Raw genomic sequence first — 20,354 nt, 5'->3', positions numbered from 1 at the left:
ATTTTCAAATTATAATTACAGTATGATACCACTAGGGTTACAAAATAATCAAAAGTTGAATAACATGCTGTGTTGGGGAAGGGAACAGCAGAGAATTCTGTACACTGTTGGTGGGAATGTGATTTGGTATAATCTTTATGGAGAGCAACTGACAGTGGATATTAAAGTAAAGCATGCACATACCCCCCTTCATGTAACAATCCTTTCCCAACCATACTCACATGCTAAATGAACTACATACAAAGAGTCACTTAAGTATTGTTTTTGTGGGAGCATAGGTTAAATCAATCTAAATGTCTATTAATAGAATATAGAATACTGGTTGAATATACTATGGTACAACTCTTCAATGGAAAATTAAACAATCAGAGAAAAAATGAGTTAAGAATATATGCACTGAATTTTCTCCAAGAACAATGTACACAGCATTTCATAAAAATATTGAGAATACACACATACATTAAGCATATGTAAATTGTGTATGTGGTTTTATACTCTAGAAGTATAAAAAAGAAATAAAAAACATAGTTACATGTAAAACCAGAACTGGGTGACTACAGACCTAGACTGGCAGGTGATTACTGATTTTTAAATATTAATATCAAAATTAAATTAGTATATAGTAACAACTTTTGTTTTATTTGCATTTTCAATGTCATAAAGTTAGAAAATATAAAATACATCATTAAAATTCAATATTTATATATCAAAGTCATGCTGAACATTCATAAATATTTAAAATAATAACACCCCCCCAAAAATAATAATAATATCCATAAATAAGTATTTAAAATAAAATGTGTGACTTACAATTTTGCATCTTCTCTGTAATCATCTAGGCCCTCATCATATGATTTTGATCTTTCTGTCTTTGAGTTGGGCTGGCCGTCCAGGCTGGAAGGTCCAACAGATTCTGGAATTAAAACCAACATTTAGACATTTGCAAGTAGTTTGTAGATTCTTTTACTGGTGAAAAGATGGCAGTGTGTCATTGTATTCTAAACAGAAAACGGAAAATGAAAGGTGGTTTACATAAGCACTCATTGAAACATACCCTGGTCATGGGAGAGCTGACGTCGAATTAAAGGAGCTGAAGTTGTAAGGCTGGGAGGGACTGTTGCTAGAGAGGGTGCTTGAGAGGTAGAGGCTGAGATGACAGCAGAAGCAGGGATATGCGCAATATCATGATCAATGCTAGGGCTAGTTGGTTCATCTATTAGATAAAATAAAAATCGAAATGTTGAATGACCTAATTGTTATTAATAGTAACAGTAACAGAACAAGTAATCAATTATCATTATTGAAAGAACCAGATAAAGACATTAATACAACCAATAGAGTACCAATAAATGACATATTTGGCCTGTTAAAAATATAGTTATTATTCTAGTATTCCAAGTAATTCTGAGAAGACAGTATTAGAAATGAAAAGAGTTGCTTCTTTTACTTCTTCTATCAATCAACCAGCACCTTCACTAACTGATAACAAGATACCAAAGTTTATAGGTATTTAGAACCTAAATCTACTAAAGCAGAGCAATCATACACCACCCTACATTTTCCCCCAAATTTTAAATTCATTGCACATTATCATTTCAGGCAGCTAAGCAAGGTGATTGGCTGAGGCTTCAAAGTATTAATTCCTAAAATTGTACCTTCTCCCCACCACTACACTCAAGTGTAGCTTCAATTTTTGTAGAAAAATGAGGAAGCACAGTATATAGTTGCCAGAAGAAGGTATGCATCATCAAGGTCAGTGCTATGGATGGAATTTGTACCCCTTCCTGCCAATTTCATACGGTTAAACCTAACCCCTAATGTGATGATATTTGGAAGTGGAGCCTTCAGGAGGTGCTTAGTAGGTGATTAGGCTCCACTTCCATGAATGAGATTAGTGACCGTATAAAAGAGAGCCCCAGAAAGCTCCCTTGCTCCTTCTACCTTAAGAGGACACGCCTATGAACCAGGAATCGGGGTCCTCAACAGACACCAAATCTGCTGGCGCCTTCATTTGGACTTCCCAACCTCCAAAACTGTGATAAATAAATTTCTGTTATTTGAGCCATGCCCTTCTGGCATTTTTGTTATAGCAGCCCAAACTGACTGAGACAGCCACTGCTAATTAATTTGGCACTTCAGTGAAAATCAGAAAAAGGATGTAGGCCCTCACTCAGGAGAAATCTCCATTTGCTCCCTTGTACCCTTATAAAAATATAAATATTTTAGGTGTTACAAATTTTAAGCTTCTCAAAAGCCCATCATGGGCAGAAATGTATATGTGAATGCACATACACGCATAATAACAATAACACATTAATAGTGCTTACTAGGTACCAGCACCATTCTAAATACTTTACATATATTACTTCAATTCTAATGACATTCTATGATCTATTTTACAGATTGTTCTATAGAAATAAGTATTATTTTTAAAAACCAAGATATATATATATATAAAGCCAGGTGCCGTCACGACTGGATAGACGACCACACAGCAGGCTAGGGAGCTGAGAGTGGGAGCTGTGGGTATGGCGGCGGGAGGAGAGAGCTGTGGGCTCAAATGACCAAAGGACGACCAGTCCGGCTTTCACGGTGTGGTGGGGCGGGCCGTGGGGGCTTAGGAGCCTTGCGGGGCGGGGTGCTATGAGCATGGAGCTTCCTGGGGCTGCTGAGGTGGAGGAGCATCGCAGGGCGTGGGCAGTAGTGAGGCTGAGGAGCCTCGCGGGGCGGGGGCTGTGAGCGTGGAGCTTCGTGGGGCGGCGGCGGAGTGTCGCGGGGCTTGGGCGGCTGAGGCCAAGGAGCCTCGCGGGGTGGGGGCTGTGAGCGTGGAGGTTCACGGGGCAGGGCCACGGAGCTGGAGGAGCGATGCTGGGGGCAGACATGGCCCTGATTGCAGCTGGGCCCAGGGATCCTAGCCACGCACGAGTTAATTGTGCGCTGGGCCTCTAGTAAATTATATTTGTTTTCCAAATTGGCGAACAATCGTTCTGGTCAAAATCCTCACTCTTGTGGAAATTTCAGTCATTGAATTTCTAATATTTTAGGTCAAGAGAATGTAATTTAATAGGACGCAAGAACTTCAGTTCATAAAATAAATGCACCAACCCTTAGAAAATCATAATAAAACCCTTTAGTTTTTATTTATTTTAAATATATTTTTTATTGGTTTCAGAGAGGAAGGGAGAGGGACAGAGAGAAAGAGAAACATCAATGATGAGAAAGAATCACGGATTGGCTGCCTTCTGCTTGCCCCCTCCTGGGGATTGAGCCAGCAACACAGGCCTATGCCCTGACTGGGAACGGAACCATGACCTCCTGGTTCACAGGTTGAGCCACACCAGCCAGGCCATAATAAAACCATTTAAAGGATATAATGATGAAATGAGGTTTTGATTCTGTGATTTAAAAGGTCAAGTATTTTAATTTTAACCAAATCCTAAGACTGCGTTATCTTAACGATCAACATTATAACCAAAACAATAATGTTTTGATTCTAACATTTCCATTTTACGGCTAAAAAATCAGCAAATTCAGACTATCATAAACTTATTTTTTGATTTTACAATTTCCTTTAAAAGCAGCTCTTTACAACCTAGCACCAGAAAACATTTTGAAAATTTCTCTATGAATCAATTTTATACTAAGACCATGACAATGAGAATATAATCATTCTTTTCCAAAAGCAAGGAGATAACTGAGGTTTTTAAAATAATTCATTAAGGACAAAACTTTAATTTTACTAAAGGTTGAGTATTCTTTAAAGCTATCACTAGTATTTAAATCACTACAATTAACTGTTTTGTGTATTTTTTTTCAAATGATGCATATGTGTAAGTTTGGTCTATGGAACCTGCTGGTCTACAATTCTGATATGAATTCATGAGTATTGATATGAAGGAATTATCTGGCTTACACAGTATTAATTGCTTGGAGAGATTTCTGCAGTAAAAACATTCACTGGAGAGGCTCAGAAAATATTTATTACATAAATCCATACATAGAAAATATTTAGAAAGGCATTTTAAAAAACAGATGATGCTCTTATAAAACAATGTTTCTCAAAGCAGAGCAACCATCCTTCTGAGAATATATGGTTACCAGAAGTGTCAAAGAATGTCTACAAGATGCTAGGGAAAATTCTTAAGAGAACTGATTTTATACCTTGCAAAGTATTTTAAAACATTTTGAGATTTATTTATGTAAAATCAGATATCATGGAGTGAAATTCAAATGGTGCATGGATTAAGCATTAAACGAAATTTCAAAAGCAACTTTAATTATGACTCTGGACTTCCCTGGAGCTATGCATTCAATATCTTTTGACTTACTACATGGCTGTTTTTTTAAAACACACTGGATATGACAATCTCTGCTTCAAGTAACTGAGTGCAAAAAAGGACTGGAAGAATAGACACGCACCTGTTCTAGAAGTGTTAACAAAAGAGGTGTAGGGGGAGACTAGAACACTGCCTTACACGCTCAGTACTATTTGCATTCTTTAGAATAACTATAAGTACTACTATATTAAAGAAAAAAAAACCCACCTAAATATACATTAAAATACACAAAATTATATTACCTTAAATTTATAAATTATATGAATAAATCCAATCTTTATGCCTGTAAAAATATGAAAATCTTTCTATTGTTTTATTAATTCACCAATGTGTGAATTATATAAAAACAAGAAAAATTCAGGCTTATCTCATTTTCCAATGTTTAAGAAAACAGACCTTTAGTTGACCAAAGGGAAAACAAAAAAAAATTTATTTTCATATACAAATATGTCAGATTTTCTTATTTTTGACAAATTTCTAAATTTTTAATAAACTTAAATATTCTGTCAGATGAAAATAGCATGCATTTTGTCTTAAAGTATAAAGCATGCATTTCCCCCTATTTTGCTTGGCAGAAAATTAAATGAATAGTTTTGTGATCCAAGAAAGATTCAGTTAGTTTGAGATGTTTGCTGGCATGACAATATATTCAGGAAGCATGTTGCCAAAAATGACCAATAGCTTGCTTTTGTAAATGGACATTAAAAATCCTTGGGGTAGCTGTCATTATAGTCTTAGCTAGATTTAAATTTTTAATGAGTGTGTATATGCCAATTAGCCTTTGTTTTCTACTTTAGTGGTAATTTTTTTTCTTTAAAATTTCTTATTAAATACTAGAGGCCTGAAACACAAAGATTCGTGCAAGAATAGGCCTTCCTTGCCCTGGCTGCTGGCACCGGCTTCCCTCCAGTACCCGGGACCTGGGCCTTTGCTCTGGCTGCCTTCTCCTGCCTTCGCTCCAGGCCGGAGCCGCCTCCTGCCCGCTCCGAGCTGGCTCCGTGGCCGCTGCCCAGAGGCTGGCCCTCAGCAGCCGGCCGGAGCTTGCTAAGGAAGCCAAGTGTCCTGCCCACTCCGGCTGGCTCTGTGGCTCAGGCCGGCACCACCATCTTTGTGGCTATGGGCGCCACCATCTTTGTCGTGGAGTGACAGTTAATTTGCATATTACCCTTTTATTAGTATAGATTTTCCAATTGTAAAAATATAACATTGTTGCAACAGGTAAAGAAAATCCGAACAGGATTAGACAAAAAAGTTACTGATCTCTTCTACCTATCTCTTTATCATCATATATAACCAGTGTTTAAGTGATTTCCATATTTATATACAGATATAAACATATAGTTTGGGGATCAAATAAGTTTTGGTTGTATTTATTTTGCTGATTGTTTGGTTTGTTAAAAAGGGATGATATTATATGCATTATTCTACAACTTGGTCTACTTACTTTAAAATACATTTTGGACAATCATAAATAGTCACTAGAATTCCTTGGGTATTATATTTCTAAAGGCAGAAATCATGTTTAGGCAAATCTATCCTCAAATCATGTGGAGTATTACCTATGTTTGTATAGTTTTGTTCCTTGATTTGTATATGTAGATGGAACCCAGAGTTTTCCAAAGGCAGAATAACAAATTCTCACAGATAATATATATTCCATAATTCAATCTGGATTTTCCCAAATGGAGACTACTTTAAGTTATTCTATGTAACTTAATTATTCATATCTGAATAAGAAACTTCTCCTACTATTATTTCTTTTCAAGTGATATTCTAGAACATATAAAAGATTTCACAAATCAAGAAAAAGGTAGACATGTACAAAATCAAGGAAGCATACTGTGAAACTTTATGTATAATTGTTAAGTAGAACCATTAAGAGTTATTTTTCAAGCTACAAAGCAAGAAAAAAGAGTAGAAGCTCTGACATACATTGAGAGCTCTTATAAATAAGAACCACTAAAATCACAACTGAAAAAGAGAAAGCACTCATTTGTGGAATATAATGAACAAAATAAACTGATGAACAAAAATAGATCCAGAGACAGAGAAGCATCAAACAGACTGTCAAACTTCAGAGGGAAGGCAGGGGAGGACGGGGGTAAGAGATCAACCAAAGGACTTGCATGCATGCATATAAAGATAACCAATGGACATAGACACTGGGGAGGGGTGAGGGCATGTTCTCGGGGGTGGAGGTGGTCGGGGAGAGGTCAATGGGGGAAAAGGGAGACATATGTAATACTACATGTAAGACTTTAAACAATAAGTAATTTTTTTAAAAAAAAAGGAAGAAAAAAAAAAGAGAAAGCACATGAAAAGACAATTCATGAAAGAAATACAAAAGCCTAATAAAAATGTGAGAAAAAACTTGTGAAAATCTGACTACTAATAAAATAACCAATAAAGTAAAACATTGATAACATTGCTGTTTTTTATCTAATAAACTGGCAAATATTTCACTTCATGATGTTCTTATTCTAATAGTTCCTCTTCATATTCTGCAAGATGACCACAGAGAATATATGTTGTTTAGCTGGCTTTCGATCTCTACCTTTGGGGTTCAGTGGATTCAATAGAGTGGCTCACCTTCCTGTGTGTGGGCATAACAGGTAGGCCCAACCCATTCTAGGACCCTATCCCCCTGAGTCCACAGTGATTGGCCGTGGGGTGAGAATATGATCCAGTCAGGACTAATTATAGTATCTTCATCTTAGATTTGTTCTATGGACACTGAGAAAATTATGGTCTCTCTCTTCCCTTTTTCAGAAAATAAGAACTTTAAAAATTCATAAATTGTGAGTTGCCACTGGCCATCTCTTTCACCATGTGGAGAAAAGGTACTGAGAATAAAGATACCAAAACTGAGAAAAAAGACCCAAACTTGATGTCAAATCATTTGAGTATCCAGATCCAGGTCTATCCCAGAACTTCTTCATTGTGAGCGGACATTCCTTTCAGCATTGAGCTAATTTGAAATAAGTTCCTATCATCTGTAACCAAGAGAATTCTAACCAATACAAAAGTAGAATACAATGTGTTTCTAGCTCCCTTTCATAAACAAGCATAACAATACCCAATGTCTAATGTTGCAGGTTAGAGCAGAGAGCAAAAATCGCCCTTTCTAAAATGAGCTAGGTTAGGAGGAATTTTTCTCACAGGTCACATAATTACTCCAGAAGAACACATCATCGTTGTAGTTTGTACTTTATAATTATAGTTGAAAATAATTTTATACAACTTAGTGAAATTATCAGAATTTTTGGCAGAAACTGTGGCAGAATAACTGGTTCCTTGACATAATTTTGCTTTTTATTTCACTTCTGCTAGAAAGAGGTGATCCTATCCTACCATTCCCCAAATTACATCATAACTATTTAAGAAATGTTAATACTATAATATTCAACGATGGAGTAAACTATATATCACATGGAGAGAAGTAAATTTATTTAAATTGGAAGAAATGGCAACTAATGTAAAAGTAGGCACATTTTTCCAAAATATCAAGAAAAAATATATGTTTTGTTTTTTTAACCAAAAATATGGATTGAATAAACTGTTTTTTTTCCAAGTCCTACAAGAAAGGACATCCATTGCAAATGATCAAAAGTCAATGTATATCTAAAGCAAAACAAGTTTTTAAAAATCTGAGATTTTTCTTTGTCCTTATGGAAAAGGAGAATAAATACTACTAATTACTAATGCAAATTTTGTCTTAAAAAGAAATTCAATGGTCTAACTATCCTTTCTTATTTGTGTTCTGACTATATATCAAAGGAGATAAGAACATGAATTATATAAGGTGGAATTATCTTTTCAATGGGCAAATAGAAGCTCTTTCTTTACAAATAACTTATTACTCTTTGGCAATACTATAGGTTTTTTCAATCTAATTTAAATTTAAACTCAATGAAATAAAGTTATCCTAAAAAAAATGAACTCCCTAGGCCAGGGGTGGGCAACCCCTGGCACACGTGCCAAACATGGCACGCCAGTAACTTTTGCTGGCACGCAAAACCCTCTCTTATAATCTTCCATTTACAATTTTTTTCTTAATATCGACTTTTTTATTTTTCAGATAAATTCAGTGTAGGTGCATCTTAGATAAATAAATAATTTTACATAACAAGTTATCTTAAAGACCATAGACATGGATTGATGAGAGAGGGGAAGAGCAATTTCTATGGCTCTGCCTTAACTCTCCCTGCCTTCCTAGATCCGACCAGTGTTTTGGTTTCATCCACATACGCTTGTGAATCTTTGTTCTCAGTGATGAATTTTGTTAAGTCTCGTAGGAGGAGTAGCGTGACGGATGAAAGTAGTAGCTCGTGCATATCTCTAAAGGTCACGAAATATAAACCTGATGTAAAATCTCTGTCATCAGTGATGCAGCAGCAAAAGTCCCACTGATAACATCAAACGGAGTCATAAAGTTTTCTGTCGGACTATCAGTGTACATGTATACATTAAAAAATAAATGTATTTTTCATCATCATATACTCTGTTTTTGTTGCTCGAATGAATTTTATTATTTCTTCAAGGTTCTTCACATACGTACACCTTAAGAGATATCAAGTAGGCGTAACATGTTCTCAAAAAATGAGGGCTGGCACGTGGAAGAATTTTGAGTCAGAGATTTTGCTGGCTTTGGCACGCACTCACAAAAAGGTTGCCTACCCCTGCCCTAGGCAAATTTTACTTAATCCCATTAACACCAATTAGTGAACGTCAGGTAAGAAAAGTTTTGGGGCTGCCTGGCTGGGTTGCTCAGTTGGTTGTGACATTGTCCTGTTGTCCGGTACCTGGGAAAAAGGCTGCGGGTTTGATACCGGGTCAGGGCACATACCTAGTTGCGGGTTCGATCCTGGTCAGGGCACATATAGGAGGACAATCAATTGATGTTTCTCTCTCACATGGAAGTCTGTGTCTGTCTCACATAAATTTTTAAAAAGTTTTAGGCAAGAATGTAAAAATAAGCCACTAATGTATTAACATGTGCTTCTAATCTTTGATCAAGGGACAGACCTCTGCAGATTCAAATACACTAATTATTGAGCTCTTGAAGCAGTAAGTCCTGTTAAGTTACATGAACTGGTAAGGGGGTTCTATCACCTAGATCAGATATCCTCATTTTGTATAACAATAATTCAACTCATCATCATAACTGGAATCCAGCTTTTTAATTAAGACCGTGCATCTTTAATAGCCAGCGTAATAAACACACATTTAAATTAACATTTGGCTTTTTGAAAGCCATTTTGGGATTTGTATCTTTCTACTAGATAGATGACTTTTAAAAGGTTAGGAAGTGGGGAGAATTTTGAATATTTTATTCATACTTAACATGACCATATGGCAGTTGGTAGTGAAATAAAGGGAAAGGAGTTGTAAGAGGAACTGCTGTTATAGCAGGAATTTGAAAGGCAGGTGATGAAACAAGAACAAAAGCAGGAATGTGTGCAATGCCATGGTCAGCACTGGGTCTAGCAGCTCATCCACAAGGTAGGATGCACCATATTAACACAGCCAGTGCTCTAAGCTGAAAAAAGGTCAAGTGCAAGTATTGCTTTTAGGTTTGTCACAGATGGGAGGTTATAATTACTGCTGAATTTCTGCAGTCCCATAGATCAGAGGAGGTAACTTAAGATTTCATGGGTTTGTGTGTATGTGAGGAGGCATGTGTGTATGAAAACTGACCCAGCTTGCCAGCTGACAAATAACTGCATTTATTTATTTCAAGAAACCCAAGATTTACTTAAAAAGAACTAAATGCACCAATTTTACCAACCAATCTATAGAATGATTTTCATACATAAAATAAGAAAGCTACTGGGAATGGGGAAAATTGAGCAGGAAATCAAGAGGCTTAGATCCTGCATGGTTTGACTTCGTGAAGCCACTTAATTTTTCTGGGTATTAGATTTATTACCTATAAAATAAAGACATCAGACTAGGATTATTAGAAGGTTCAATTCTAGTTCAAGAGGCTGACAATAATAAATCCACTAAGGGGGTAAAATTATCTGTTTATTTTATGTAACAATATAAAATCCTTCTATGTTTTTCTAAACAAGGGATTTGTTAGGGGGCTTTTGTGGTTTGGATCTATTTTAAAAACAGACAGATGGTGCTAAGAGTATAGTTACTATTGGATCTATTTTCAACATTAAAGAAATAGCTGAAAATACAGAAAAGCTACTTTAGAGAAATAATTCCATAGTTTTTATAAATGCAATAAATAAAAAAATTATTTCCCTAAATAAATAAGCTTAGTGTTCTATAAGGTGTGCTACAGATAAATTTGAAATATTTTTAAATAAAAGCGAATGCTACTATCAAAAGGAAGATAAATGAGCAGCTAAATCCATTCTGCGATGAACAGTTTATTTAACAATCTTGGAACAAATAAATTTATTTAGTGAAAAGATGCCAATTCAAGCTTGGAAAATCTGAGCTAAGACTGGTGAATATTAAATTCAGAATTAGTTTTTAGGCTAAGATTTAAAAGAGTAAAAAGACAAGATTAAAATTTAACAAAGTTTTAGGGCATTGTCAAAAGAATATGCAATCTGGAACCAGCAGGCCACCAACTCTGTCAGTTACCTGCTGAGAGACCTTAAGCAAAATACTTAATTCTCCTTATCCATAAAGTGTTATTTATTCCTGACCTAAATTTCCTACCAGGTTATCATAAAGATTGTTGCATGAAATACTTAGTAGATTATAAAGTACTACAGAAGTTCTGAGGTGTTTTTTTTATTATTATATTAAAAATTAGCTCACATCATCACTCAAATAATAAAAGCAAAAATCTCTAATAACTATTTATGGTGTCAGATGGGCACTAATTTATTGGGCTGATAAGTTAGTAAGTTATATGTCTAATCATGGATTGTACACCTAAAATGAATATAATAGGGTATGTCAACTTTAATAAAAAAATTATTTAAAGTAAAAAATTTCAAGATAAAAGAACCAATGGAATCACAATTTTGGGAAAAGTATGAAAAAGATTATAAGAGGTAGAGTACAATTTTTCTCTTTATAGATTTGTTTTGCAAAAAGATTCAGTATGTATTTAGTATAAAAGAAGGTCAGGGGTGCTCACTACATACTCCTACAATAGCATTGTTGGCATTAAAGACTAAAACTCTTTAAGGTGATAACTGTATATAAGGTGATAGTCACCCATTTCCATTTCTTGTGGGCAAATTTCAGATAGCTAGGCTCACCTGAGTAGACATTGTCACAAGCTTTAAAAACTTCTAAATTGGTTGAAAATATCAGTGCCAATAAGGCTACACCAATCTAATTCAATTTTAGTTAGGCTAAGATATTAGAAAAAAGGCAAAAAAACAAAAACAAACAAAATAAAACGAGAAATAAATTTGAGGTGAATTCTGGGTATAACTAAAACAGCTATATTTTCTTCACATTAATAGTTAAGAGTATTATAAATATACAAAGTAAAGATTGTAGAATACATCTTAATACTTGCTACTAAATATCAAATTATGAACTCATTATTCATTCTGTTTTGTGTTTACTTGCAAATGAAGTTAAAATTTATTTTTAAAACTTACCATGAAGCTTTAAAAAGTATATACGTGAATGGGTAGGGATAAACAAAATACTGTAGGTGACTGATATTCCAAATTTCAAAACAAGTAAAATGGTTTATTTTCTAAATTTTTCTAAATCTTTGTGACAGGGAAAAATTAGATGTTAAATGTGTAAAAATGTGGGAAAATCTTTCTGTAGACATATCATTAGCTCTTATTATAGATAAAATAAAAGAATTAGCTCTATTATCTGATATTTTGGGAATAAAGCCAAGGCATTTAATTGTCGCTATTTTTTGCATTAGTGTATGATGTTTTCAAATAACAAAAATAATTATTAAAATCACAGAATATGATATTCTGGAGTGTGATGGTACAAAAAGCAAACCTTAATTTATTTTTTCCTTTGAATTCAAATATTACACAAAATAGTGTAGAATATAGCCCAACATACCTCAAAGTGTGGTTTATGGTATATTACAGTGAGATACTCTAAATCAGCAGTGGGGAGCATCAGGCCCATGAAATCATTTGGCCTGGCCCTGCCAAGGCAACCATAGGCGGGACTCAAAATTCAATAAATCTAGGAGTTTTTGTCATAGCAACATACATTTATGTTAAGTGAATTCTATTAAGCGAATGATATTATGAATATCCAAATGGTCCTTGGCAGAAAAAAGATTCCTCACCCCTGCTCTAAATAAAAGAATTCATGGTCAAATACTTCTGAGAAAAACTGTATTACATCCTACCCAGAAAATTCACGATCTACAATACATTAATGATTGTGAGAGTCTTATGGTTAAGATGAGCAAAATTTGTTTAACTATTTAAGCCCAGCATTTCTCAATTATTTTATTACTGGTCATTTTCCCCTCCTTTAACCAAATGTAATTAGTGTTCCTGGAAAACACTTGGGGAAATTGCAAATAGTCTCTCTGTTCCATTTCAATGCCGGCATCTATACCACTAAAATATGTATTTCTTAAAATAACTAATTGAAAAGAGAAGCACCTATGGGTCAAATAAAACTTTAAAGCTCAATAATAAAGGGAGTTCAATAGTTAATTTTGGAACTTACATTTAATGAAATGCTGATAGTTCTTTTATTGATTGGTTAGTTATATACTTAACACAGTTACTGGAGCAGACTTAAAAATACAGGTGGGGCAAAAGGAAGCTTACACTTGTGAGTACATGAGACACAGGGCTTATGCTTGTAATATTATTTATTAATTATGGCATCATTTATTATTATTATAAACCTACTTTTGCCCACCCTGTATTTTTTTGGACATTGAAGTTACAGTAAAAGATTTTTAGTTAGTCAAAGAGTTAAAATATTTTCACAGTATGAAGGCAAGTATATTATGCAAAAGAAATATACTTTTGATATTACGCTCCAAAAATTAGATAAATTCTAAAACTAACTTCTTTCCCACACTTTTATTTCAAACAGCATTAAATTTTATAAAAACCATGAAAATGCTATAAAAACCTGGAAGGCACTGGTGTTGTTCAATCTCAGGGCCTAGAAAATTTTTAAGAATGCTTCTATCCATGGATAATATTCACATATACAAGCACAGTAAAACAAATTCTGTTCCTAGTTCAGTTCTTTATTCTACCCTATTCCACTGGTGCTATAAACTGATACACCATAGTAATCATATGCTATATATTAAGGTTCTAAGAGGCTCACAGGAAATAAATGGACTATATAAGCATTTCTGTACTGGGGACTTTAAAAGTCATGAGTCATTAAACAAAAGATATTCACTAGGAACTATGGAGACCCTAATAAGTACCTAAAGTGGAATCTGATAAAAATCTCATCAGTGAGCATTTTCATTTGTAATAAAGAAAATTATTTATTTTAATAATTTTCCTAAATCTATATATGTATATAGAACTATGTATTTTTATTTTATGTTAGCCAACATTCTCTCTTTAATAACATAATTGAATTTTTTATTTATTTCTGTACTTAGCATAAATAGGAAGAAATATTAACATCTATAACTAGCACACTTTTATTATTCCAATATAATCTCAATTATTCTTATTAAGTAGGAAGAAATTATGTTGCCAGTATTCTGATAAGATCTCCCAAGCCTATGAAATATAGCCACAGTTTGTAGGGCTTTTTATGTCTTAAGAAATTGTAAATCAATCATTAGTCCTCAGTTACCGTCTATGAACTATCTAGATGATGTAGAAGGTTCCACCTACAGTAAAGTTCTACTATTCTTAAGGTTGGCCTTAAGGGTACATATATGAATATGAGTACAATTTAGGTTAAGACTCCCCACAATGTGTTCAACTTGAATATGTCATACTTATAAAAAATAAGTTAAATCAGAACTTTTTAAAAAGCTGATTCTGATATATCACCTGGCATTTTAACAGTTCAATAGCTTTAAAAAGTTTATCTAGAGAAGAAAAACTGAAATATTACCCAAAGAGAAGCATAATATATTGTCAAATTGTGAAGAACTAACTCTTCATGAACTTATGAAGTAAGAGAGTAACAGTATGGGTCTTGGCCTCAAAGAAAGGCCCCTGCACCACACAAATTCAGGGGGCGCTCTTCACAATGCATTCTATATTAATGGTGCTCTGTGATGTGGCTGAATCTGAGAAGCCTTCAATCCCTGTCTCTACCACTTATTGTGTGATTTTAGGGAAGTTAGTTAAGGACAGAGAACTGAACAAATGAGCTAAAATTTTGGCTCTCATGTAGTTTATGTTTTAGCTCAGAAACATGTAATAAACAAAAACTACAAAACATATCAAGTGGAAACAAGTGGTGTGAAGATAAGTAGCTTAAGAGGATAGAGAATTGCCAGGTTCTGTGTGTGTGTGTGTGTGTGTGTTGGGGGGGGAGGGTTGTGGGGGGGGGTACCTATTGTAGATAGGCTGCTTTGACAAGATAATGTCAAAGAGCCATGTAGTGAGAGAGGGCAAGTCAGGCAGTGCCAGGACCCTGAAGCAGAACATGCTTGGCACTTCCCAGCTGCAAAGCTGGCAGAGATGAAGATGGGATGAATGCACAGAAAATAGGACATGGGGTCAGAGGTGGAGTCGTGTTGGGGGGCAGATCAAGGAATGCCTCGCAGGCCACTGTAGGATTTGAGATTCTATTTTGGGTAACACAGAAGTAAACAGAGGGTTCCGGTTAGAGTGGCATGACCTGATTTACATTTTTGAAACATTACAGTGGCTGCTTTGTGAAGAATATACCTGAGGTGTGTGGGAGCCAACTAAAGACTCGGTACATGTGACAGGCGTTCTAAATTGGGGCACATGCTTGTCATTTAGGTAATTCCAAGAGTTATTCTAAGACAGCAATTTGACAATGAAGAGGTCTCTTCTTTCAGCTTAAGTTAATTTACACCACTTTAGAAAGTAAATAGCATTGTTTATATAAGGGGTGGGGAACCTTTTATTCTTTCTGCCAAGGGCCATCTGAATATTTACAAAATCATTCTTGAGCCATACAAAATTATCAACTTAAAAATTAGCCTGCTAGCCCGGCTGGTGTAGCTCAGTGGTTGAGTGTTGACCTCTGAACCAGGAGGTCACAGTTTGATTCCCGGTCAGGCCACATGCCCAGGTTGCAGGCTCGATCCCCAGCAGGGGATTTGCAGGAGGCAGCTGATCAATGATTCTCTGTCATCACTGATGTTTCTATCTCTCTCTCCGTCTCCCTTTCTTTCTGCAATCAATAAAAATATATTTTTAAAAATTAGCCTGCTATATTTGGTCAAACAATTAACTCACCCCTAATGTCTTGGCAGGGCCAACCAAATGATTTCTCAGGCCTTATATGGCCCACAGGCCTGATGTTCCACACCCCTGGTCTATACGGACGATTGATTACTGATTATCAAAACTGTTCTACCTAGCTTTCGATTCAGAAAAATCATCAGTTAGGTACAATTTGGTTGGCTGAGTCCCTTGGCCCCAGAAAGTGGGAATTTGTTTCAATTAAACAAAAACTTAAAAAGGGGACTGAATATGTAAAGTCTAAAAACAAAATAAAAGGAGAAAGAGGGTAAACACTTATGGCTCTGGTTTTAAGCACAACTTGGAAAATTCAGAAGAAATGTTTTAAATCCATAGTGTAAAATTTCTGTGCCTTTCAAACTAGAAATACTTTGCTAAAAAGATGTGTTAAATATTGGACATACAGCCAATGACTATAAATGAGCTCACCTATGAATGGGATGGAGGCCAAGGAGTCAGCAGGCGGACTGGTGCTGGAGGCCTTCCTTTCCTCAATCCTTTTTATATGGACCTCTCGGCGCGCGTCGTTAGGCAGCCAGCAGGTAGTGTCGGATGCGGTCTCGTGGTCATTTACTGCCAAGATGTAAGACTGATGCCTTAAAGGCTGCGGTGTTTGGCGACCAGAAGGAGGTTTTTCTCTTAGGATGACAGTTTCTTTATTATCTAAAGTATCTGACTGCTGAATTTCAGCCGCTTGTAAATGTACATCTTGGCTCCTTTGAGTGACAGGTAATTCTCCTTCTGAAGCGCCGGAGTTCTCATTCACCTGAGGGGCAGACTTAGAAGCTCCAGACAGACAGGGGGCTTTCCCAGGCTCCACCTGCTGACCGGGGACACTTTCAGATCTTAACCGCGTCTGCGGATTCAACAGACTGTTTTGATGCAAGTGATTTACTGGTCTTTGGTCTTTGATAGAAACAAGTGAATTCTGGTTAAATGATGGTTTTGTGACCTGCATCGAAGGTGCTTTTAGAGAATTACTTCTGACTTTGACAAGAGGTGACCTGTTTTGTGAAATACCTTGAGGCAGTGACATTCCACAAGTGGTTTGAAAACTTCTGTTTGACTGCACTGTTTTCAGATCTGGTGGAATTTTTAGAAACTGAGACACAGATCCCACTCCTCTGCCACTCGTTCGCCTAATATCAGAATTAACAACACTCGGAGCCACGGTAAAATTGGAACCTCGGAAAGATTTGTGGATTTCTTGCTGCCTAGGTCTTTCGTAAATGCCTCGTCTATCGTCCTGCTCCGTAAATCCACTCCACTTATACGTCTGTTTTCTTTCTCCATTTGAATCCGGCATTTGACTTTCAGAAGTGACGTTTTCCAAGGTTTCACCCTGTCCTTCGATATAATCCCATGAACGAGTCCTATGACTACTAAAACTAACAGGTGGGGCTGTCAGTGCCCCCTGCGACGCGCTGCGTGGACAATACTTCATTAGCACGGAGTCCTCCAGCCTCTCCTGGGACACACTGCGTTGTCGGATCTGAACAGACTGGGGCACTCGGTCATGAGAGGCGCTGCGGCGTCGTACCTGCAAAGTCGTGCGGTTCGGTACCACCTGGTTATAATCTGTTGTGCTCTGAGATGCTGCCCTTAAACTATCTAATCTTTCTTGAATTGTCCGACAACCCATGTGCAATCGTCTGTTATCAATATACTCTTTGTAAGTTTTATAGTTTTTCCAGTCTATGTGCTGATGGGAATTTGGAGAATAATGATTAACAGATACAGAAGGAGAATCCAAAGCTTGAGATCTCTTGCCTGAGATTCCTTCTGAATGTCCACTGTAATTGCCAGACTTGAGTAAAATTCCAGAAGGTTCCAACGATCTGGAGCCTGAAGCCTGATGAATTAGGTGGGCAGTGGGAATGGATGATGATGGTGATGTGGTTCTTGACACTGTTTTTAAAGAGGGCTGCTCACTTGTGCCATACCTCACCTCTTCAGTTCTGTGTGAAGGAACTGTATGGTTGTTTCTATTAGGTAACAAATCTACAACCTTCTCAGAAGGTACAATGACAGTCCTCACACTCTCATTGCAAACACACACCGCTGTGTTTGACTTTGCAACGTCTGTTGGTGATGGAGGCACTTGTATTTCCATTCTATAGGCCCTGCCAGGTTGGGTCAGTACTGGGGTACTGGTCTGCTGTTTGCTGGATGAGGAGTCTGGAGGAGATACTTCAGCTGGCGCTGCCATGGCTGAAGGGGCAGATGGCAGCCAGGGATAGCAGACTGGTGGAGGTTCGGGGATATTGCGGGCATTGCCACTGTAGGCTTCATTGCCTTTCAGGTAGGCATCTTGAGAATATGCCTACATGGAAATGAGAGGAAAGTGTCATTAAAAAATTCATAGAAAGAACAATAATTCCCATTGTGGCAGTGCACTACTTTATTTTATGGTGCCCTACCTTGTTCCTGAGTGGCATTCACTCAAGCATGCATGCAAACACAACATAAGGGTGCACCACAAATTTAGAAAAGGGCTAGTCTCTCAGAAATCAAATAAACTGTAGAATGTGCAACAAATAAAAACTACAATTGCCTATTTTCTCAAAGTATTAGAAACACACCAAAAATTTCCCCCCACCAATCAGATACAGCCAGATTGCTTCCAAAATTTTCCCCATTCAAGTTTCATGATTTTTCAGCAGTCGACAGGTTAAATGGCTGCCTAATAAATCTCAGCAAAAGAAGATTCTGATCTTTTTGCCAGAATAGAGGTGAAAATATTAAAAATCTTAACCAAACACATTTCCATTTTAAGCACTACTGCTCTCATAAATTAGGTATCTTGATTAATGATTACTGAGTCCCCCAAAATAATCCATTTTGATAAATCAGGTCTTTCAACAGCCATGCTAAATATTTTAATATTTAAAATGAGAAGAATAGGCATGTTTAAGAAAGTAAGCACATATATTAAAGGCATAAAAATGTGAAAATAAAGGTAATTCACTTTTCTATACATAATTCTTATTTTAAGTTCATGCAAAATTATATTGTACAAATTTATTTGGTCTCTTGTTATGAGGAGACGTTTCTCTACTACTAACAGGCAGGCATGCAGCTCAAATTATTTTTTATCAACTATATGTAAAATTACCTAGCAATATTTTTTAAAACTTAAGAAAAACTGAAATTAAACACAGAGTCTACAAAACAGAGGTAATCAATGCAACTCAGGACTGTTTAGCATCTGAGACAGCTAGGTGTGGTATCATATTACATATCCTCCTCTAATCAAAACAAGCTGCATTCAAGATTATCATCACATCCTGACTTTGCATTAGATAGCTTGCAAAGCTCAAGCGCAGCCACAAACATAACAGCAAAGGACTAAGGAAAGAGAGAGGGTGGGATACTTAAAAAATACAGATGCAGATAAATATCATGTTCTAAAACCAGTTATGCACAGGATACAAAAAAAACACAATTAAAAATAAAGAAAACAATTGTCACAAACACATTCTGCAAATTAGTAAGATTAACACTATGGAGGGATTTCTCTAAGCAAACTTACAGTTTTAATCAATTAGCTTATTAAAAATCTCTACCAAACATGACTTAAAAAGCAAGGAAATGGCTTCTGTGCATTTCTTACCAGAGCTGTGACATCCTTTGTAAATTGTAGCTAGCAGAAAATAGGAAAACATAGTAGAAGCTGCTTACTGATATAAAGACAGAATCATGTTGTCACATTGATGCTGGAAACAGCAAGCTAAAAATACAGCTATACTGATTTCTCTGGAAGGTACCAAGAGAGGTAAAGGGCAGTGAAGCATAAAGAATAACTTCAGTATCCTTCTGAGCATCTTTTTCTCAGGCTTTTATCTGGTTCTCATTTGACTTGTCTACCATTCTTGAAAGCAAAAGCCACCTGAAGACATGCATTCCTAACAGGTATTTTCTTAGCTGTGCACTGCTGTCTGACAGCGTGCTCCAAAGCTTCCCTTCCACAGGAGCAACATTGATGTCCCTCATTTCCCCTGAGCTGCTTCCATCTCTGCTTCCAGATGACGAAACGAATGCTCTATTATGCATTTAAAATAGTACAACCTCCTCCTTCCCCTGTAAATCAGAGCATAACCACGAGCAGTGGGCTGACTGCAGCTGCTTTTACACCATGATTTGGAAAAAAAAGAATGACTGTTTTATTAAGTAGGTTTCACTCAAAAATTAAGATCTTTCAACACTGCACCTTTTGCCTTGTTTCATTATGGAAATAAGTACTGACTAGGCAGAAAATATTACTTCCAGAATAACCCTACTTACAATGAATATTCTAAACATGAACTTAGTTGCACTGAGAAATTAAAGCGAAGTAGATAAAAGAAAACATGCATGCCATAATAGTTATAGTGAATGAACACAGTCAGTCAAAATATCCATTTTGGATATGTGCACTGACATAACGAACCTATCTTTTTAATGCTGATTATATTCACACCAATACTTTTCCATGAAAGGAAAGCTGTGCTTGGATGAGTGAACTCTCAGGTACATTATTTCCCACAGCGTGTTTGTGCAATTTTGTTAGGTATCACCGGAAAGAGGGTGTTGGGGAGTGTTCTCTGTGGTCAATGATGTAGGGAAAGGTTGGCTGGTTCTTGACTTCTCAAGACCTCTACTACATTAATATACAATGCAAAACTCA

At 36.2% G+C, this 20,354-nt stretch overlaps 1 protein-coding gene across 12 annotated transcripts in view; it reads right to left on the bottom strand.

Annotated features, from left to right (window-relative positions):
* Window positions 1–20,354, bottom strand: part of ARHGAP21 (Rho GTPase activating protein 21) — a 141,726-nt gene that overhangs the window by 27,606 nt on the left and 93,766 nt on the right. For 7 of the 12 annotated variants that reach the window (XM_036344976.1, XM_036344938.1, XM_036344966.1 and 4 more), the window contains 4 exons: window positions 19,302–19,331; window positions 16,118–18,011; window positions 1,055–1,213; window positions 811–913 (listed from right to left, as the gene is read on the bottom strand). In XM_036344976.1, coding sequence (XP_036200869.1) covers window positions 811–913; window positions 1,055–1,213; window positions 16,118–18,011; window positions 19,302–19,331 — 2,186 coding nt within the window. The remainder of the gene's footprint in view (window positions 1–810; window positions 914–1,054; window positions 1,214–16,117; window positions 18,012–19,301; window positions 19,332–20,354) is intronic. The other 5 variants (XM_036344986.1, XM_036344994.1, XM_036345015.1 and 2 more) reach the window with 2 other exon arrangements.

Source organism: Myotis myotis, unplaced genomic scaffold (genome assembly GCF_014108235.1).
Source record: "Myotis myotis isolate mMyoMyo1 unplaced genomic scaffold, mMyoMyo1.p scaffold_m19_p_1, whole genome shotgun sequence".
Lineage (NCBI taxonomy): Eukaryota > Metazoa > Chordata > Mammalia > Chiroptera > Vespertilionidae > Myotis > Myotis myotis.
The sequence above is the reverse complement of the archived record's forward strand: the minus strand, read 5'-3'. Positions and strand labels throughout refer to the sequence as shown.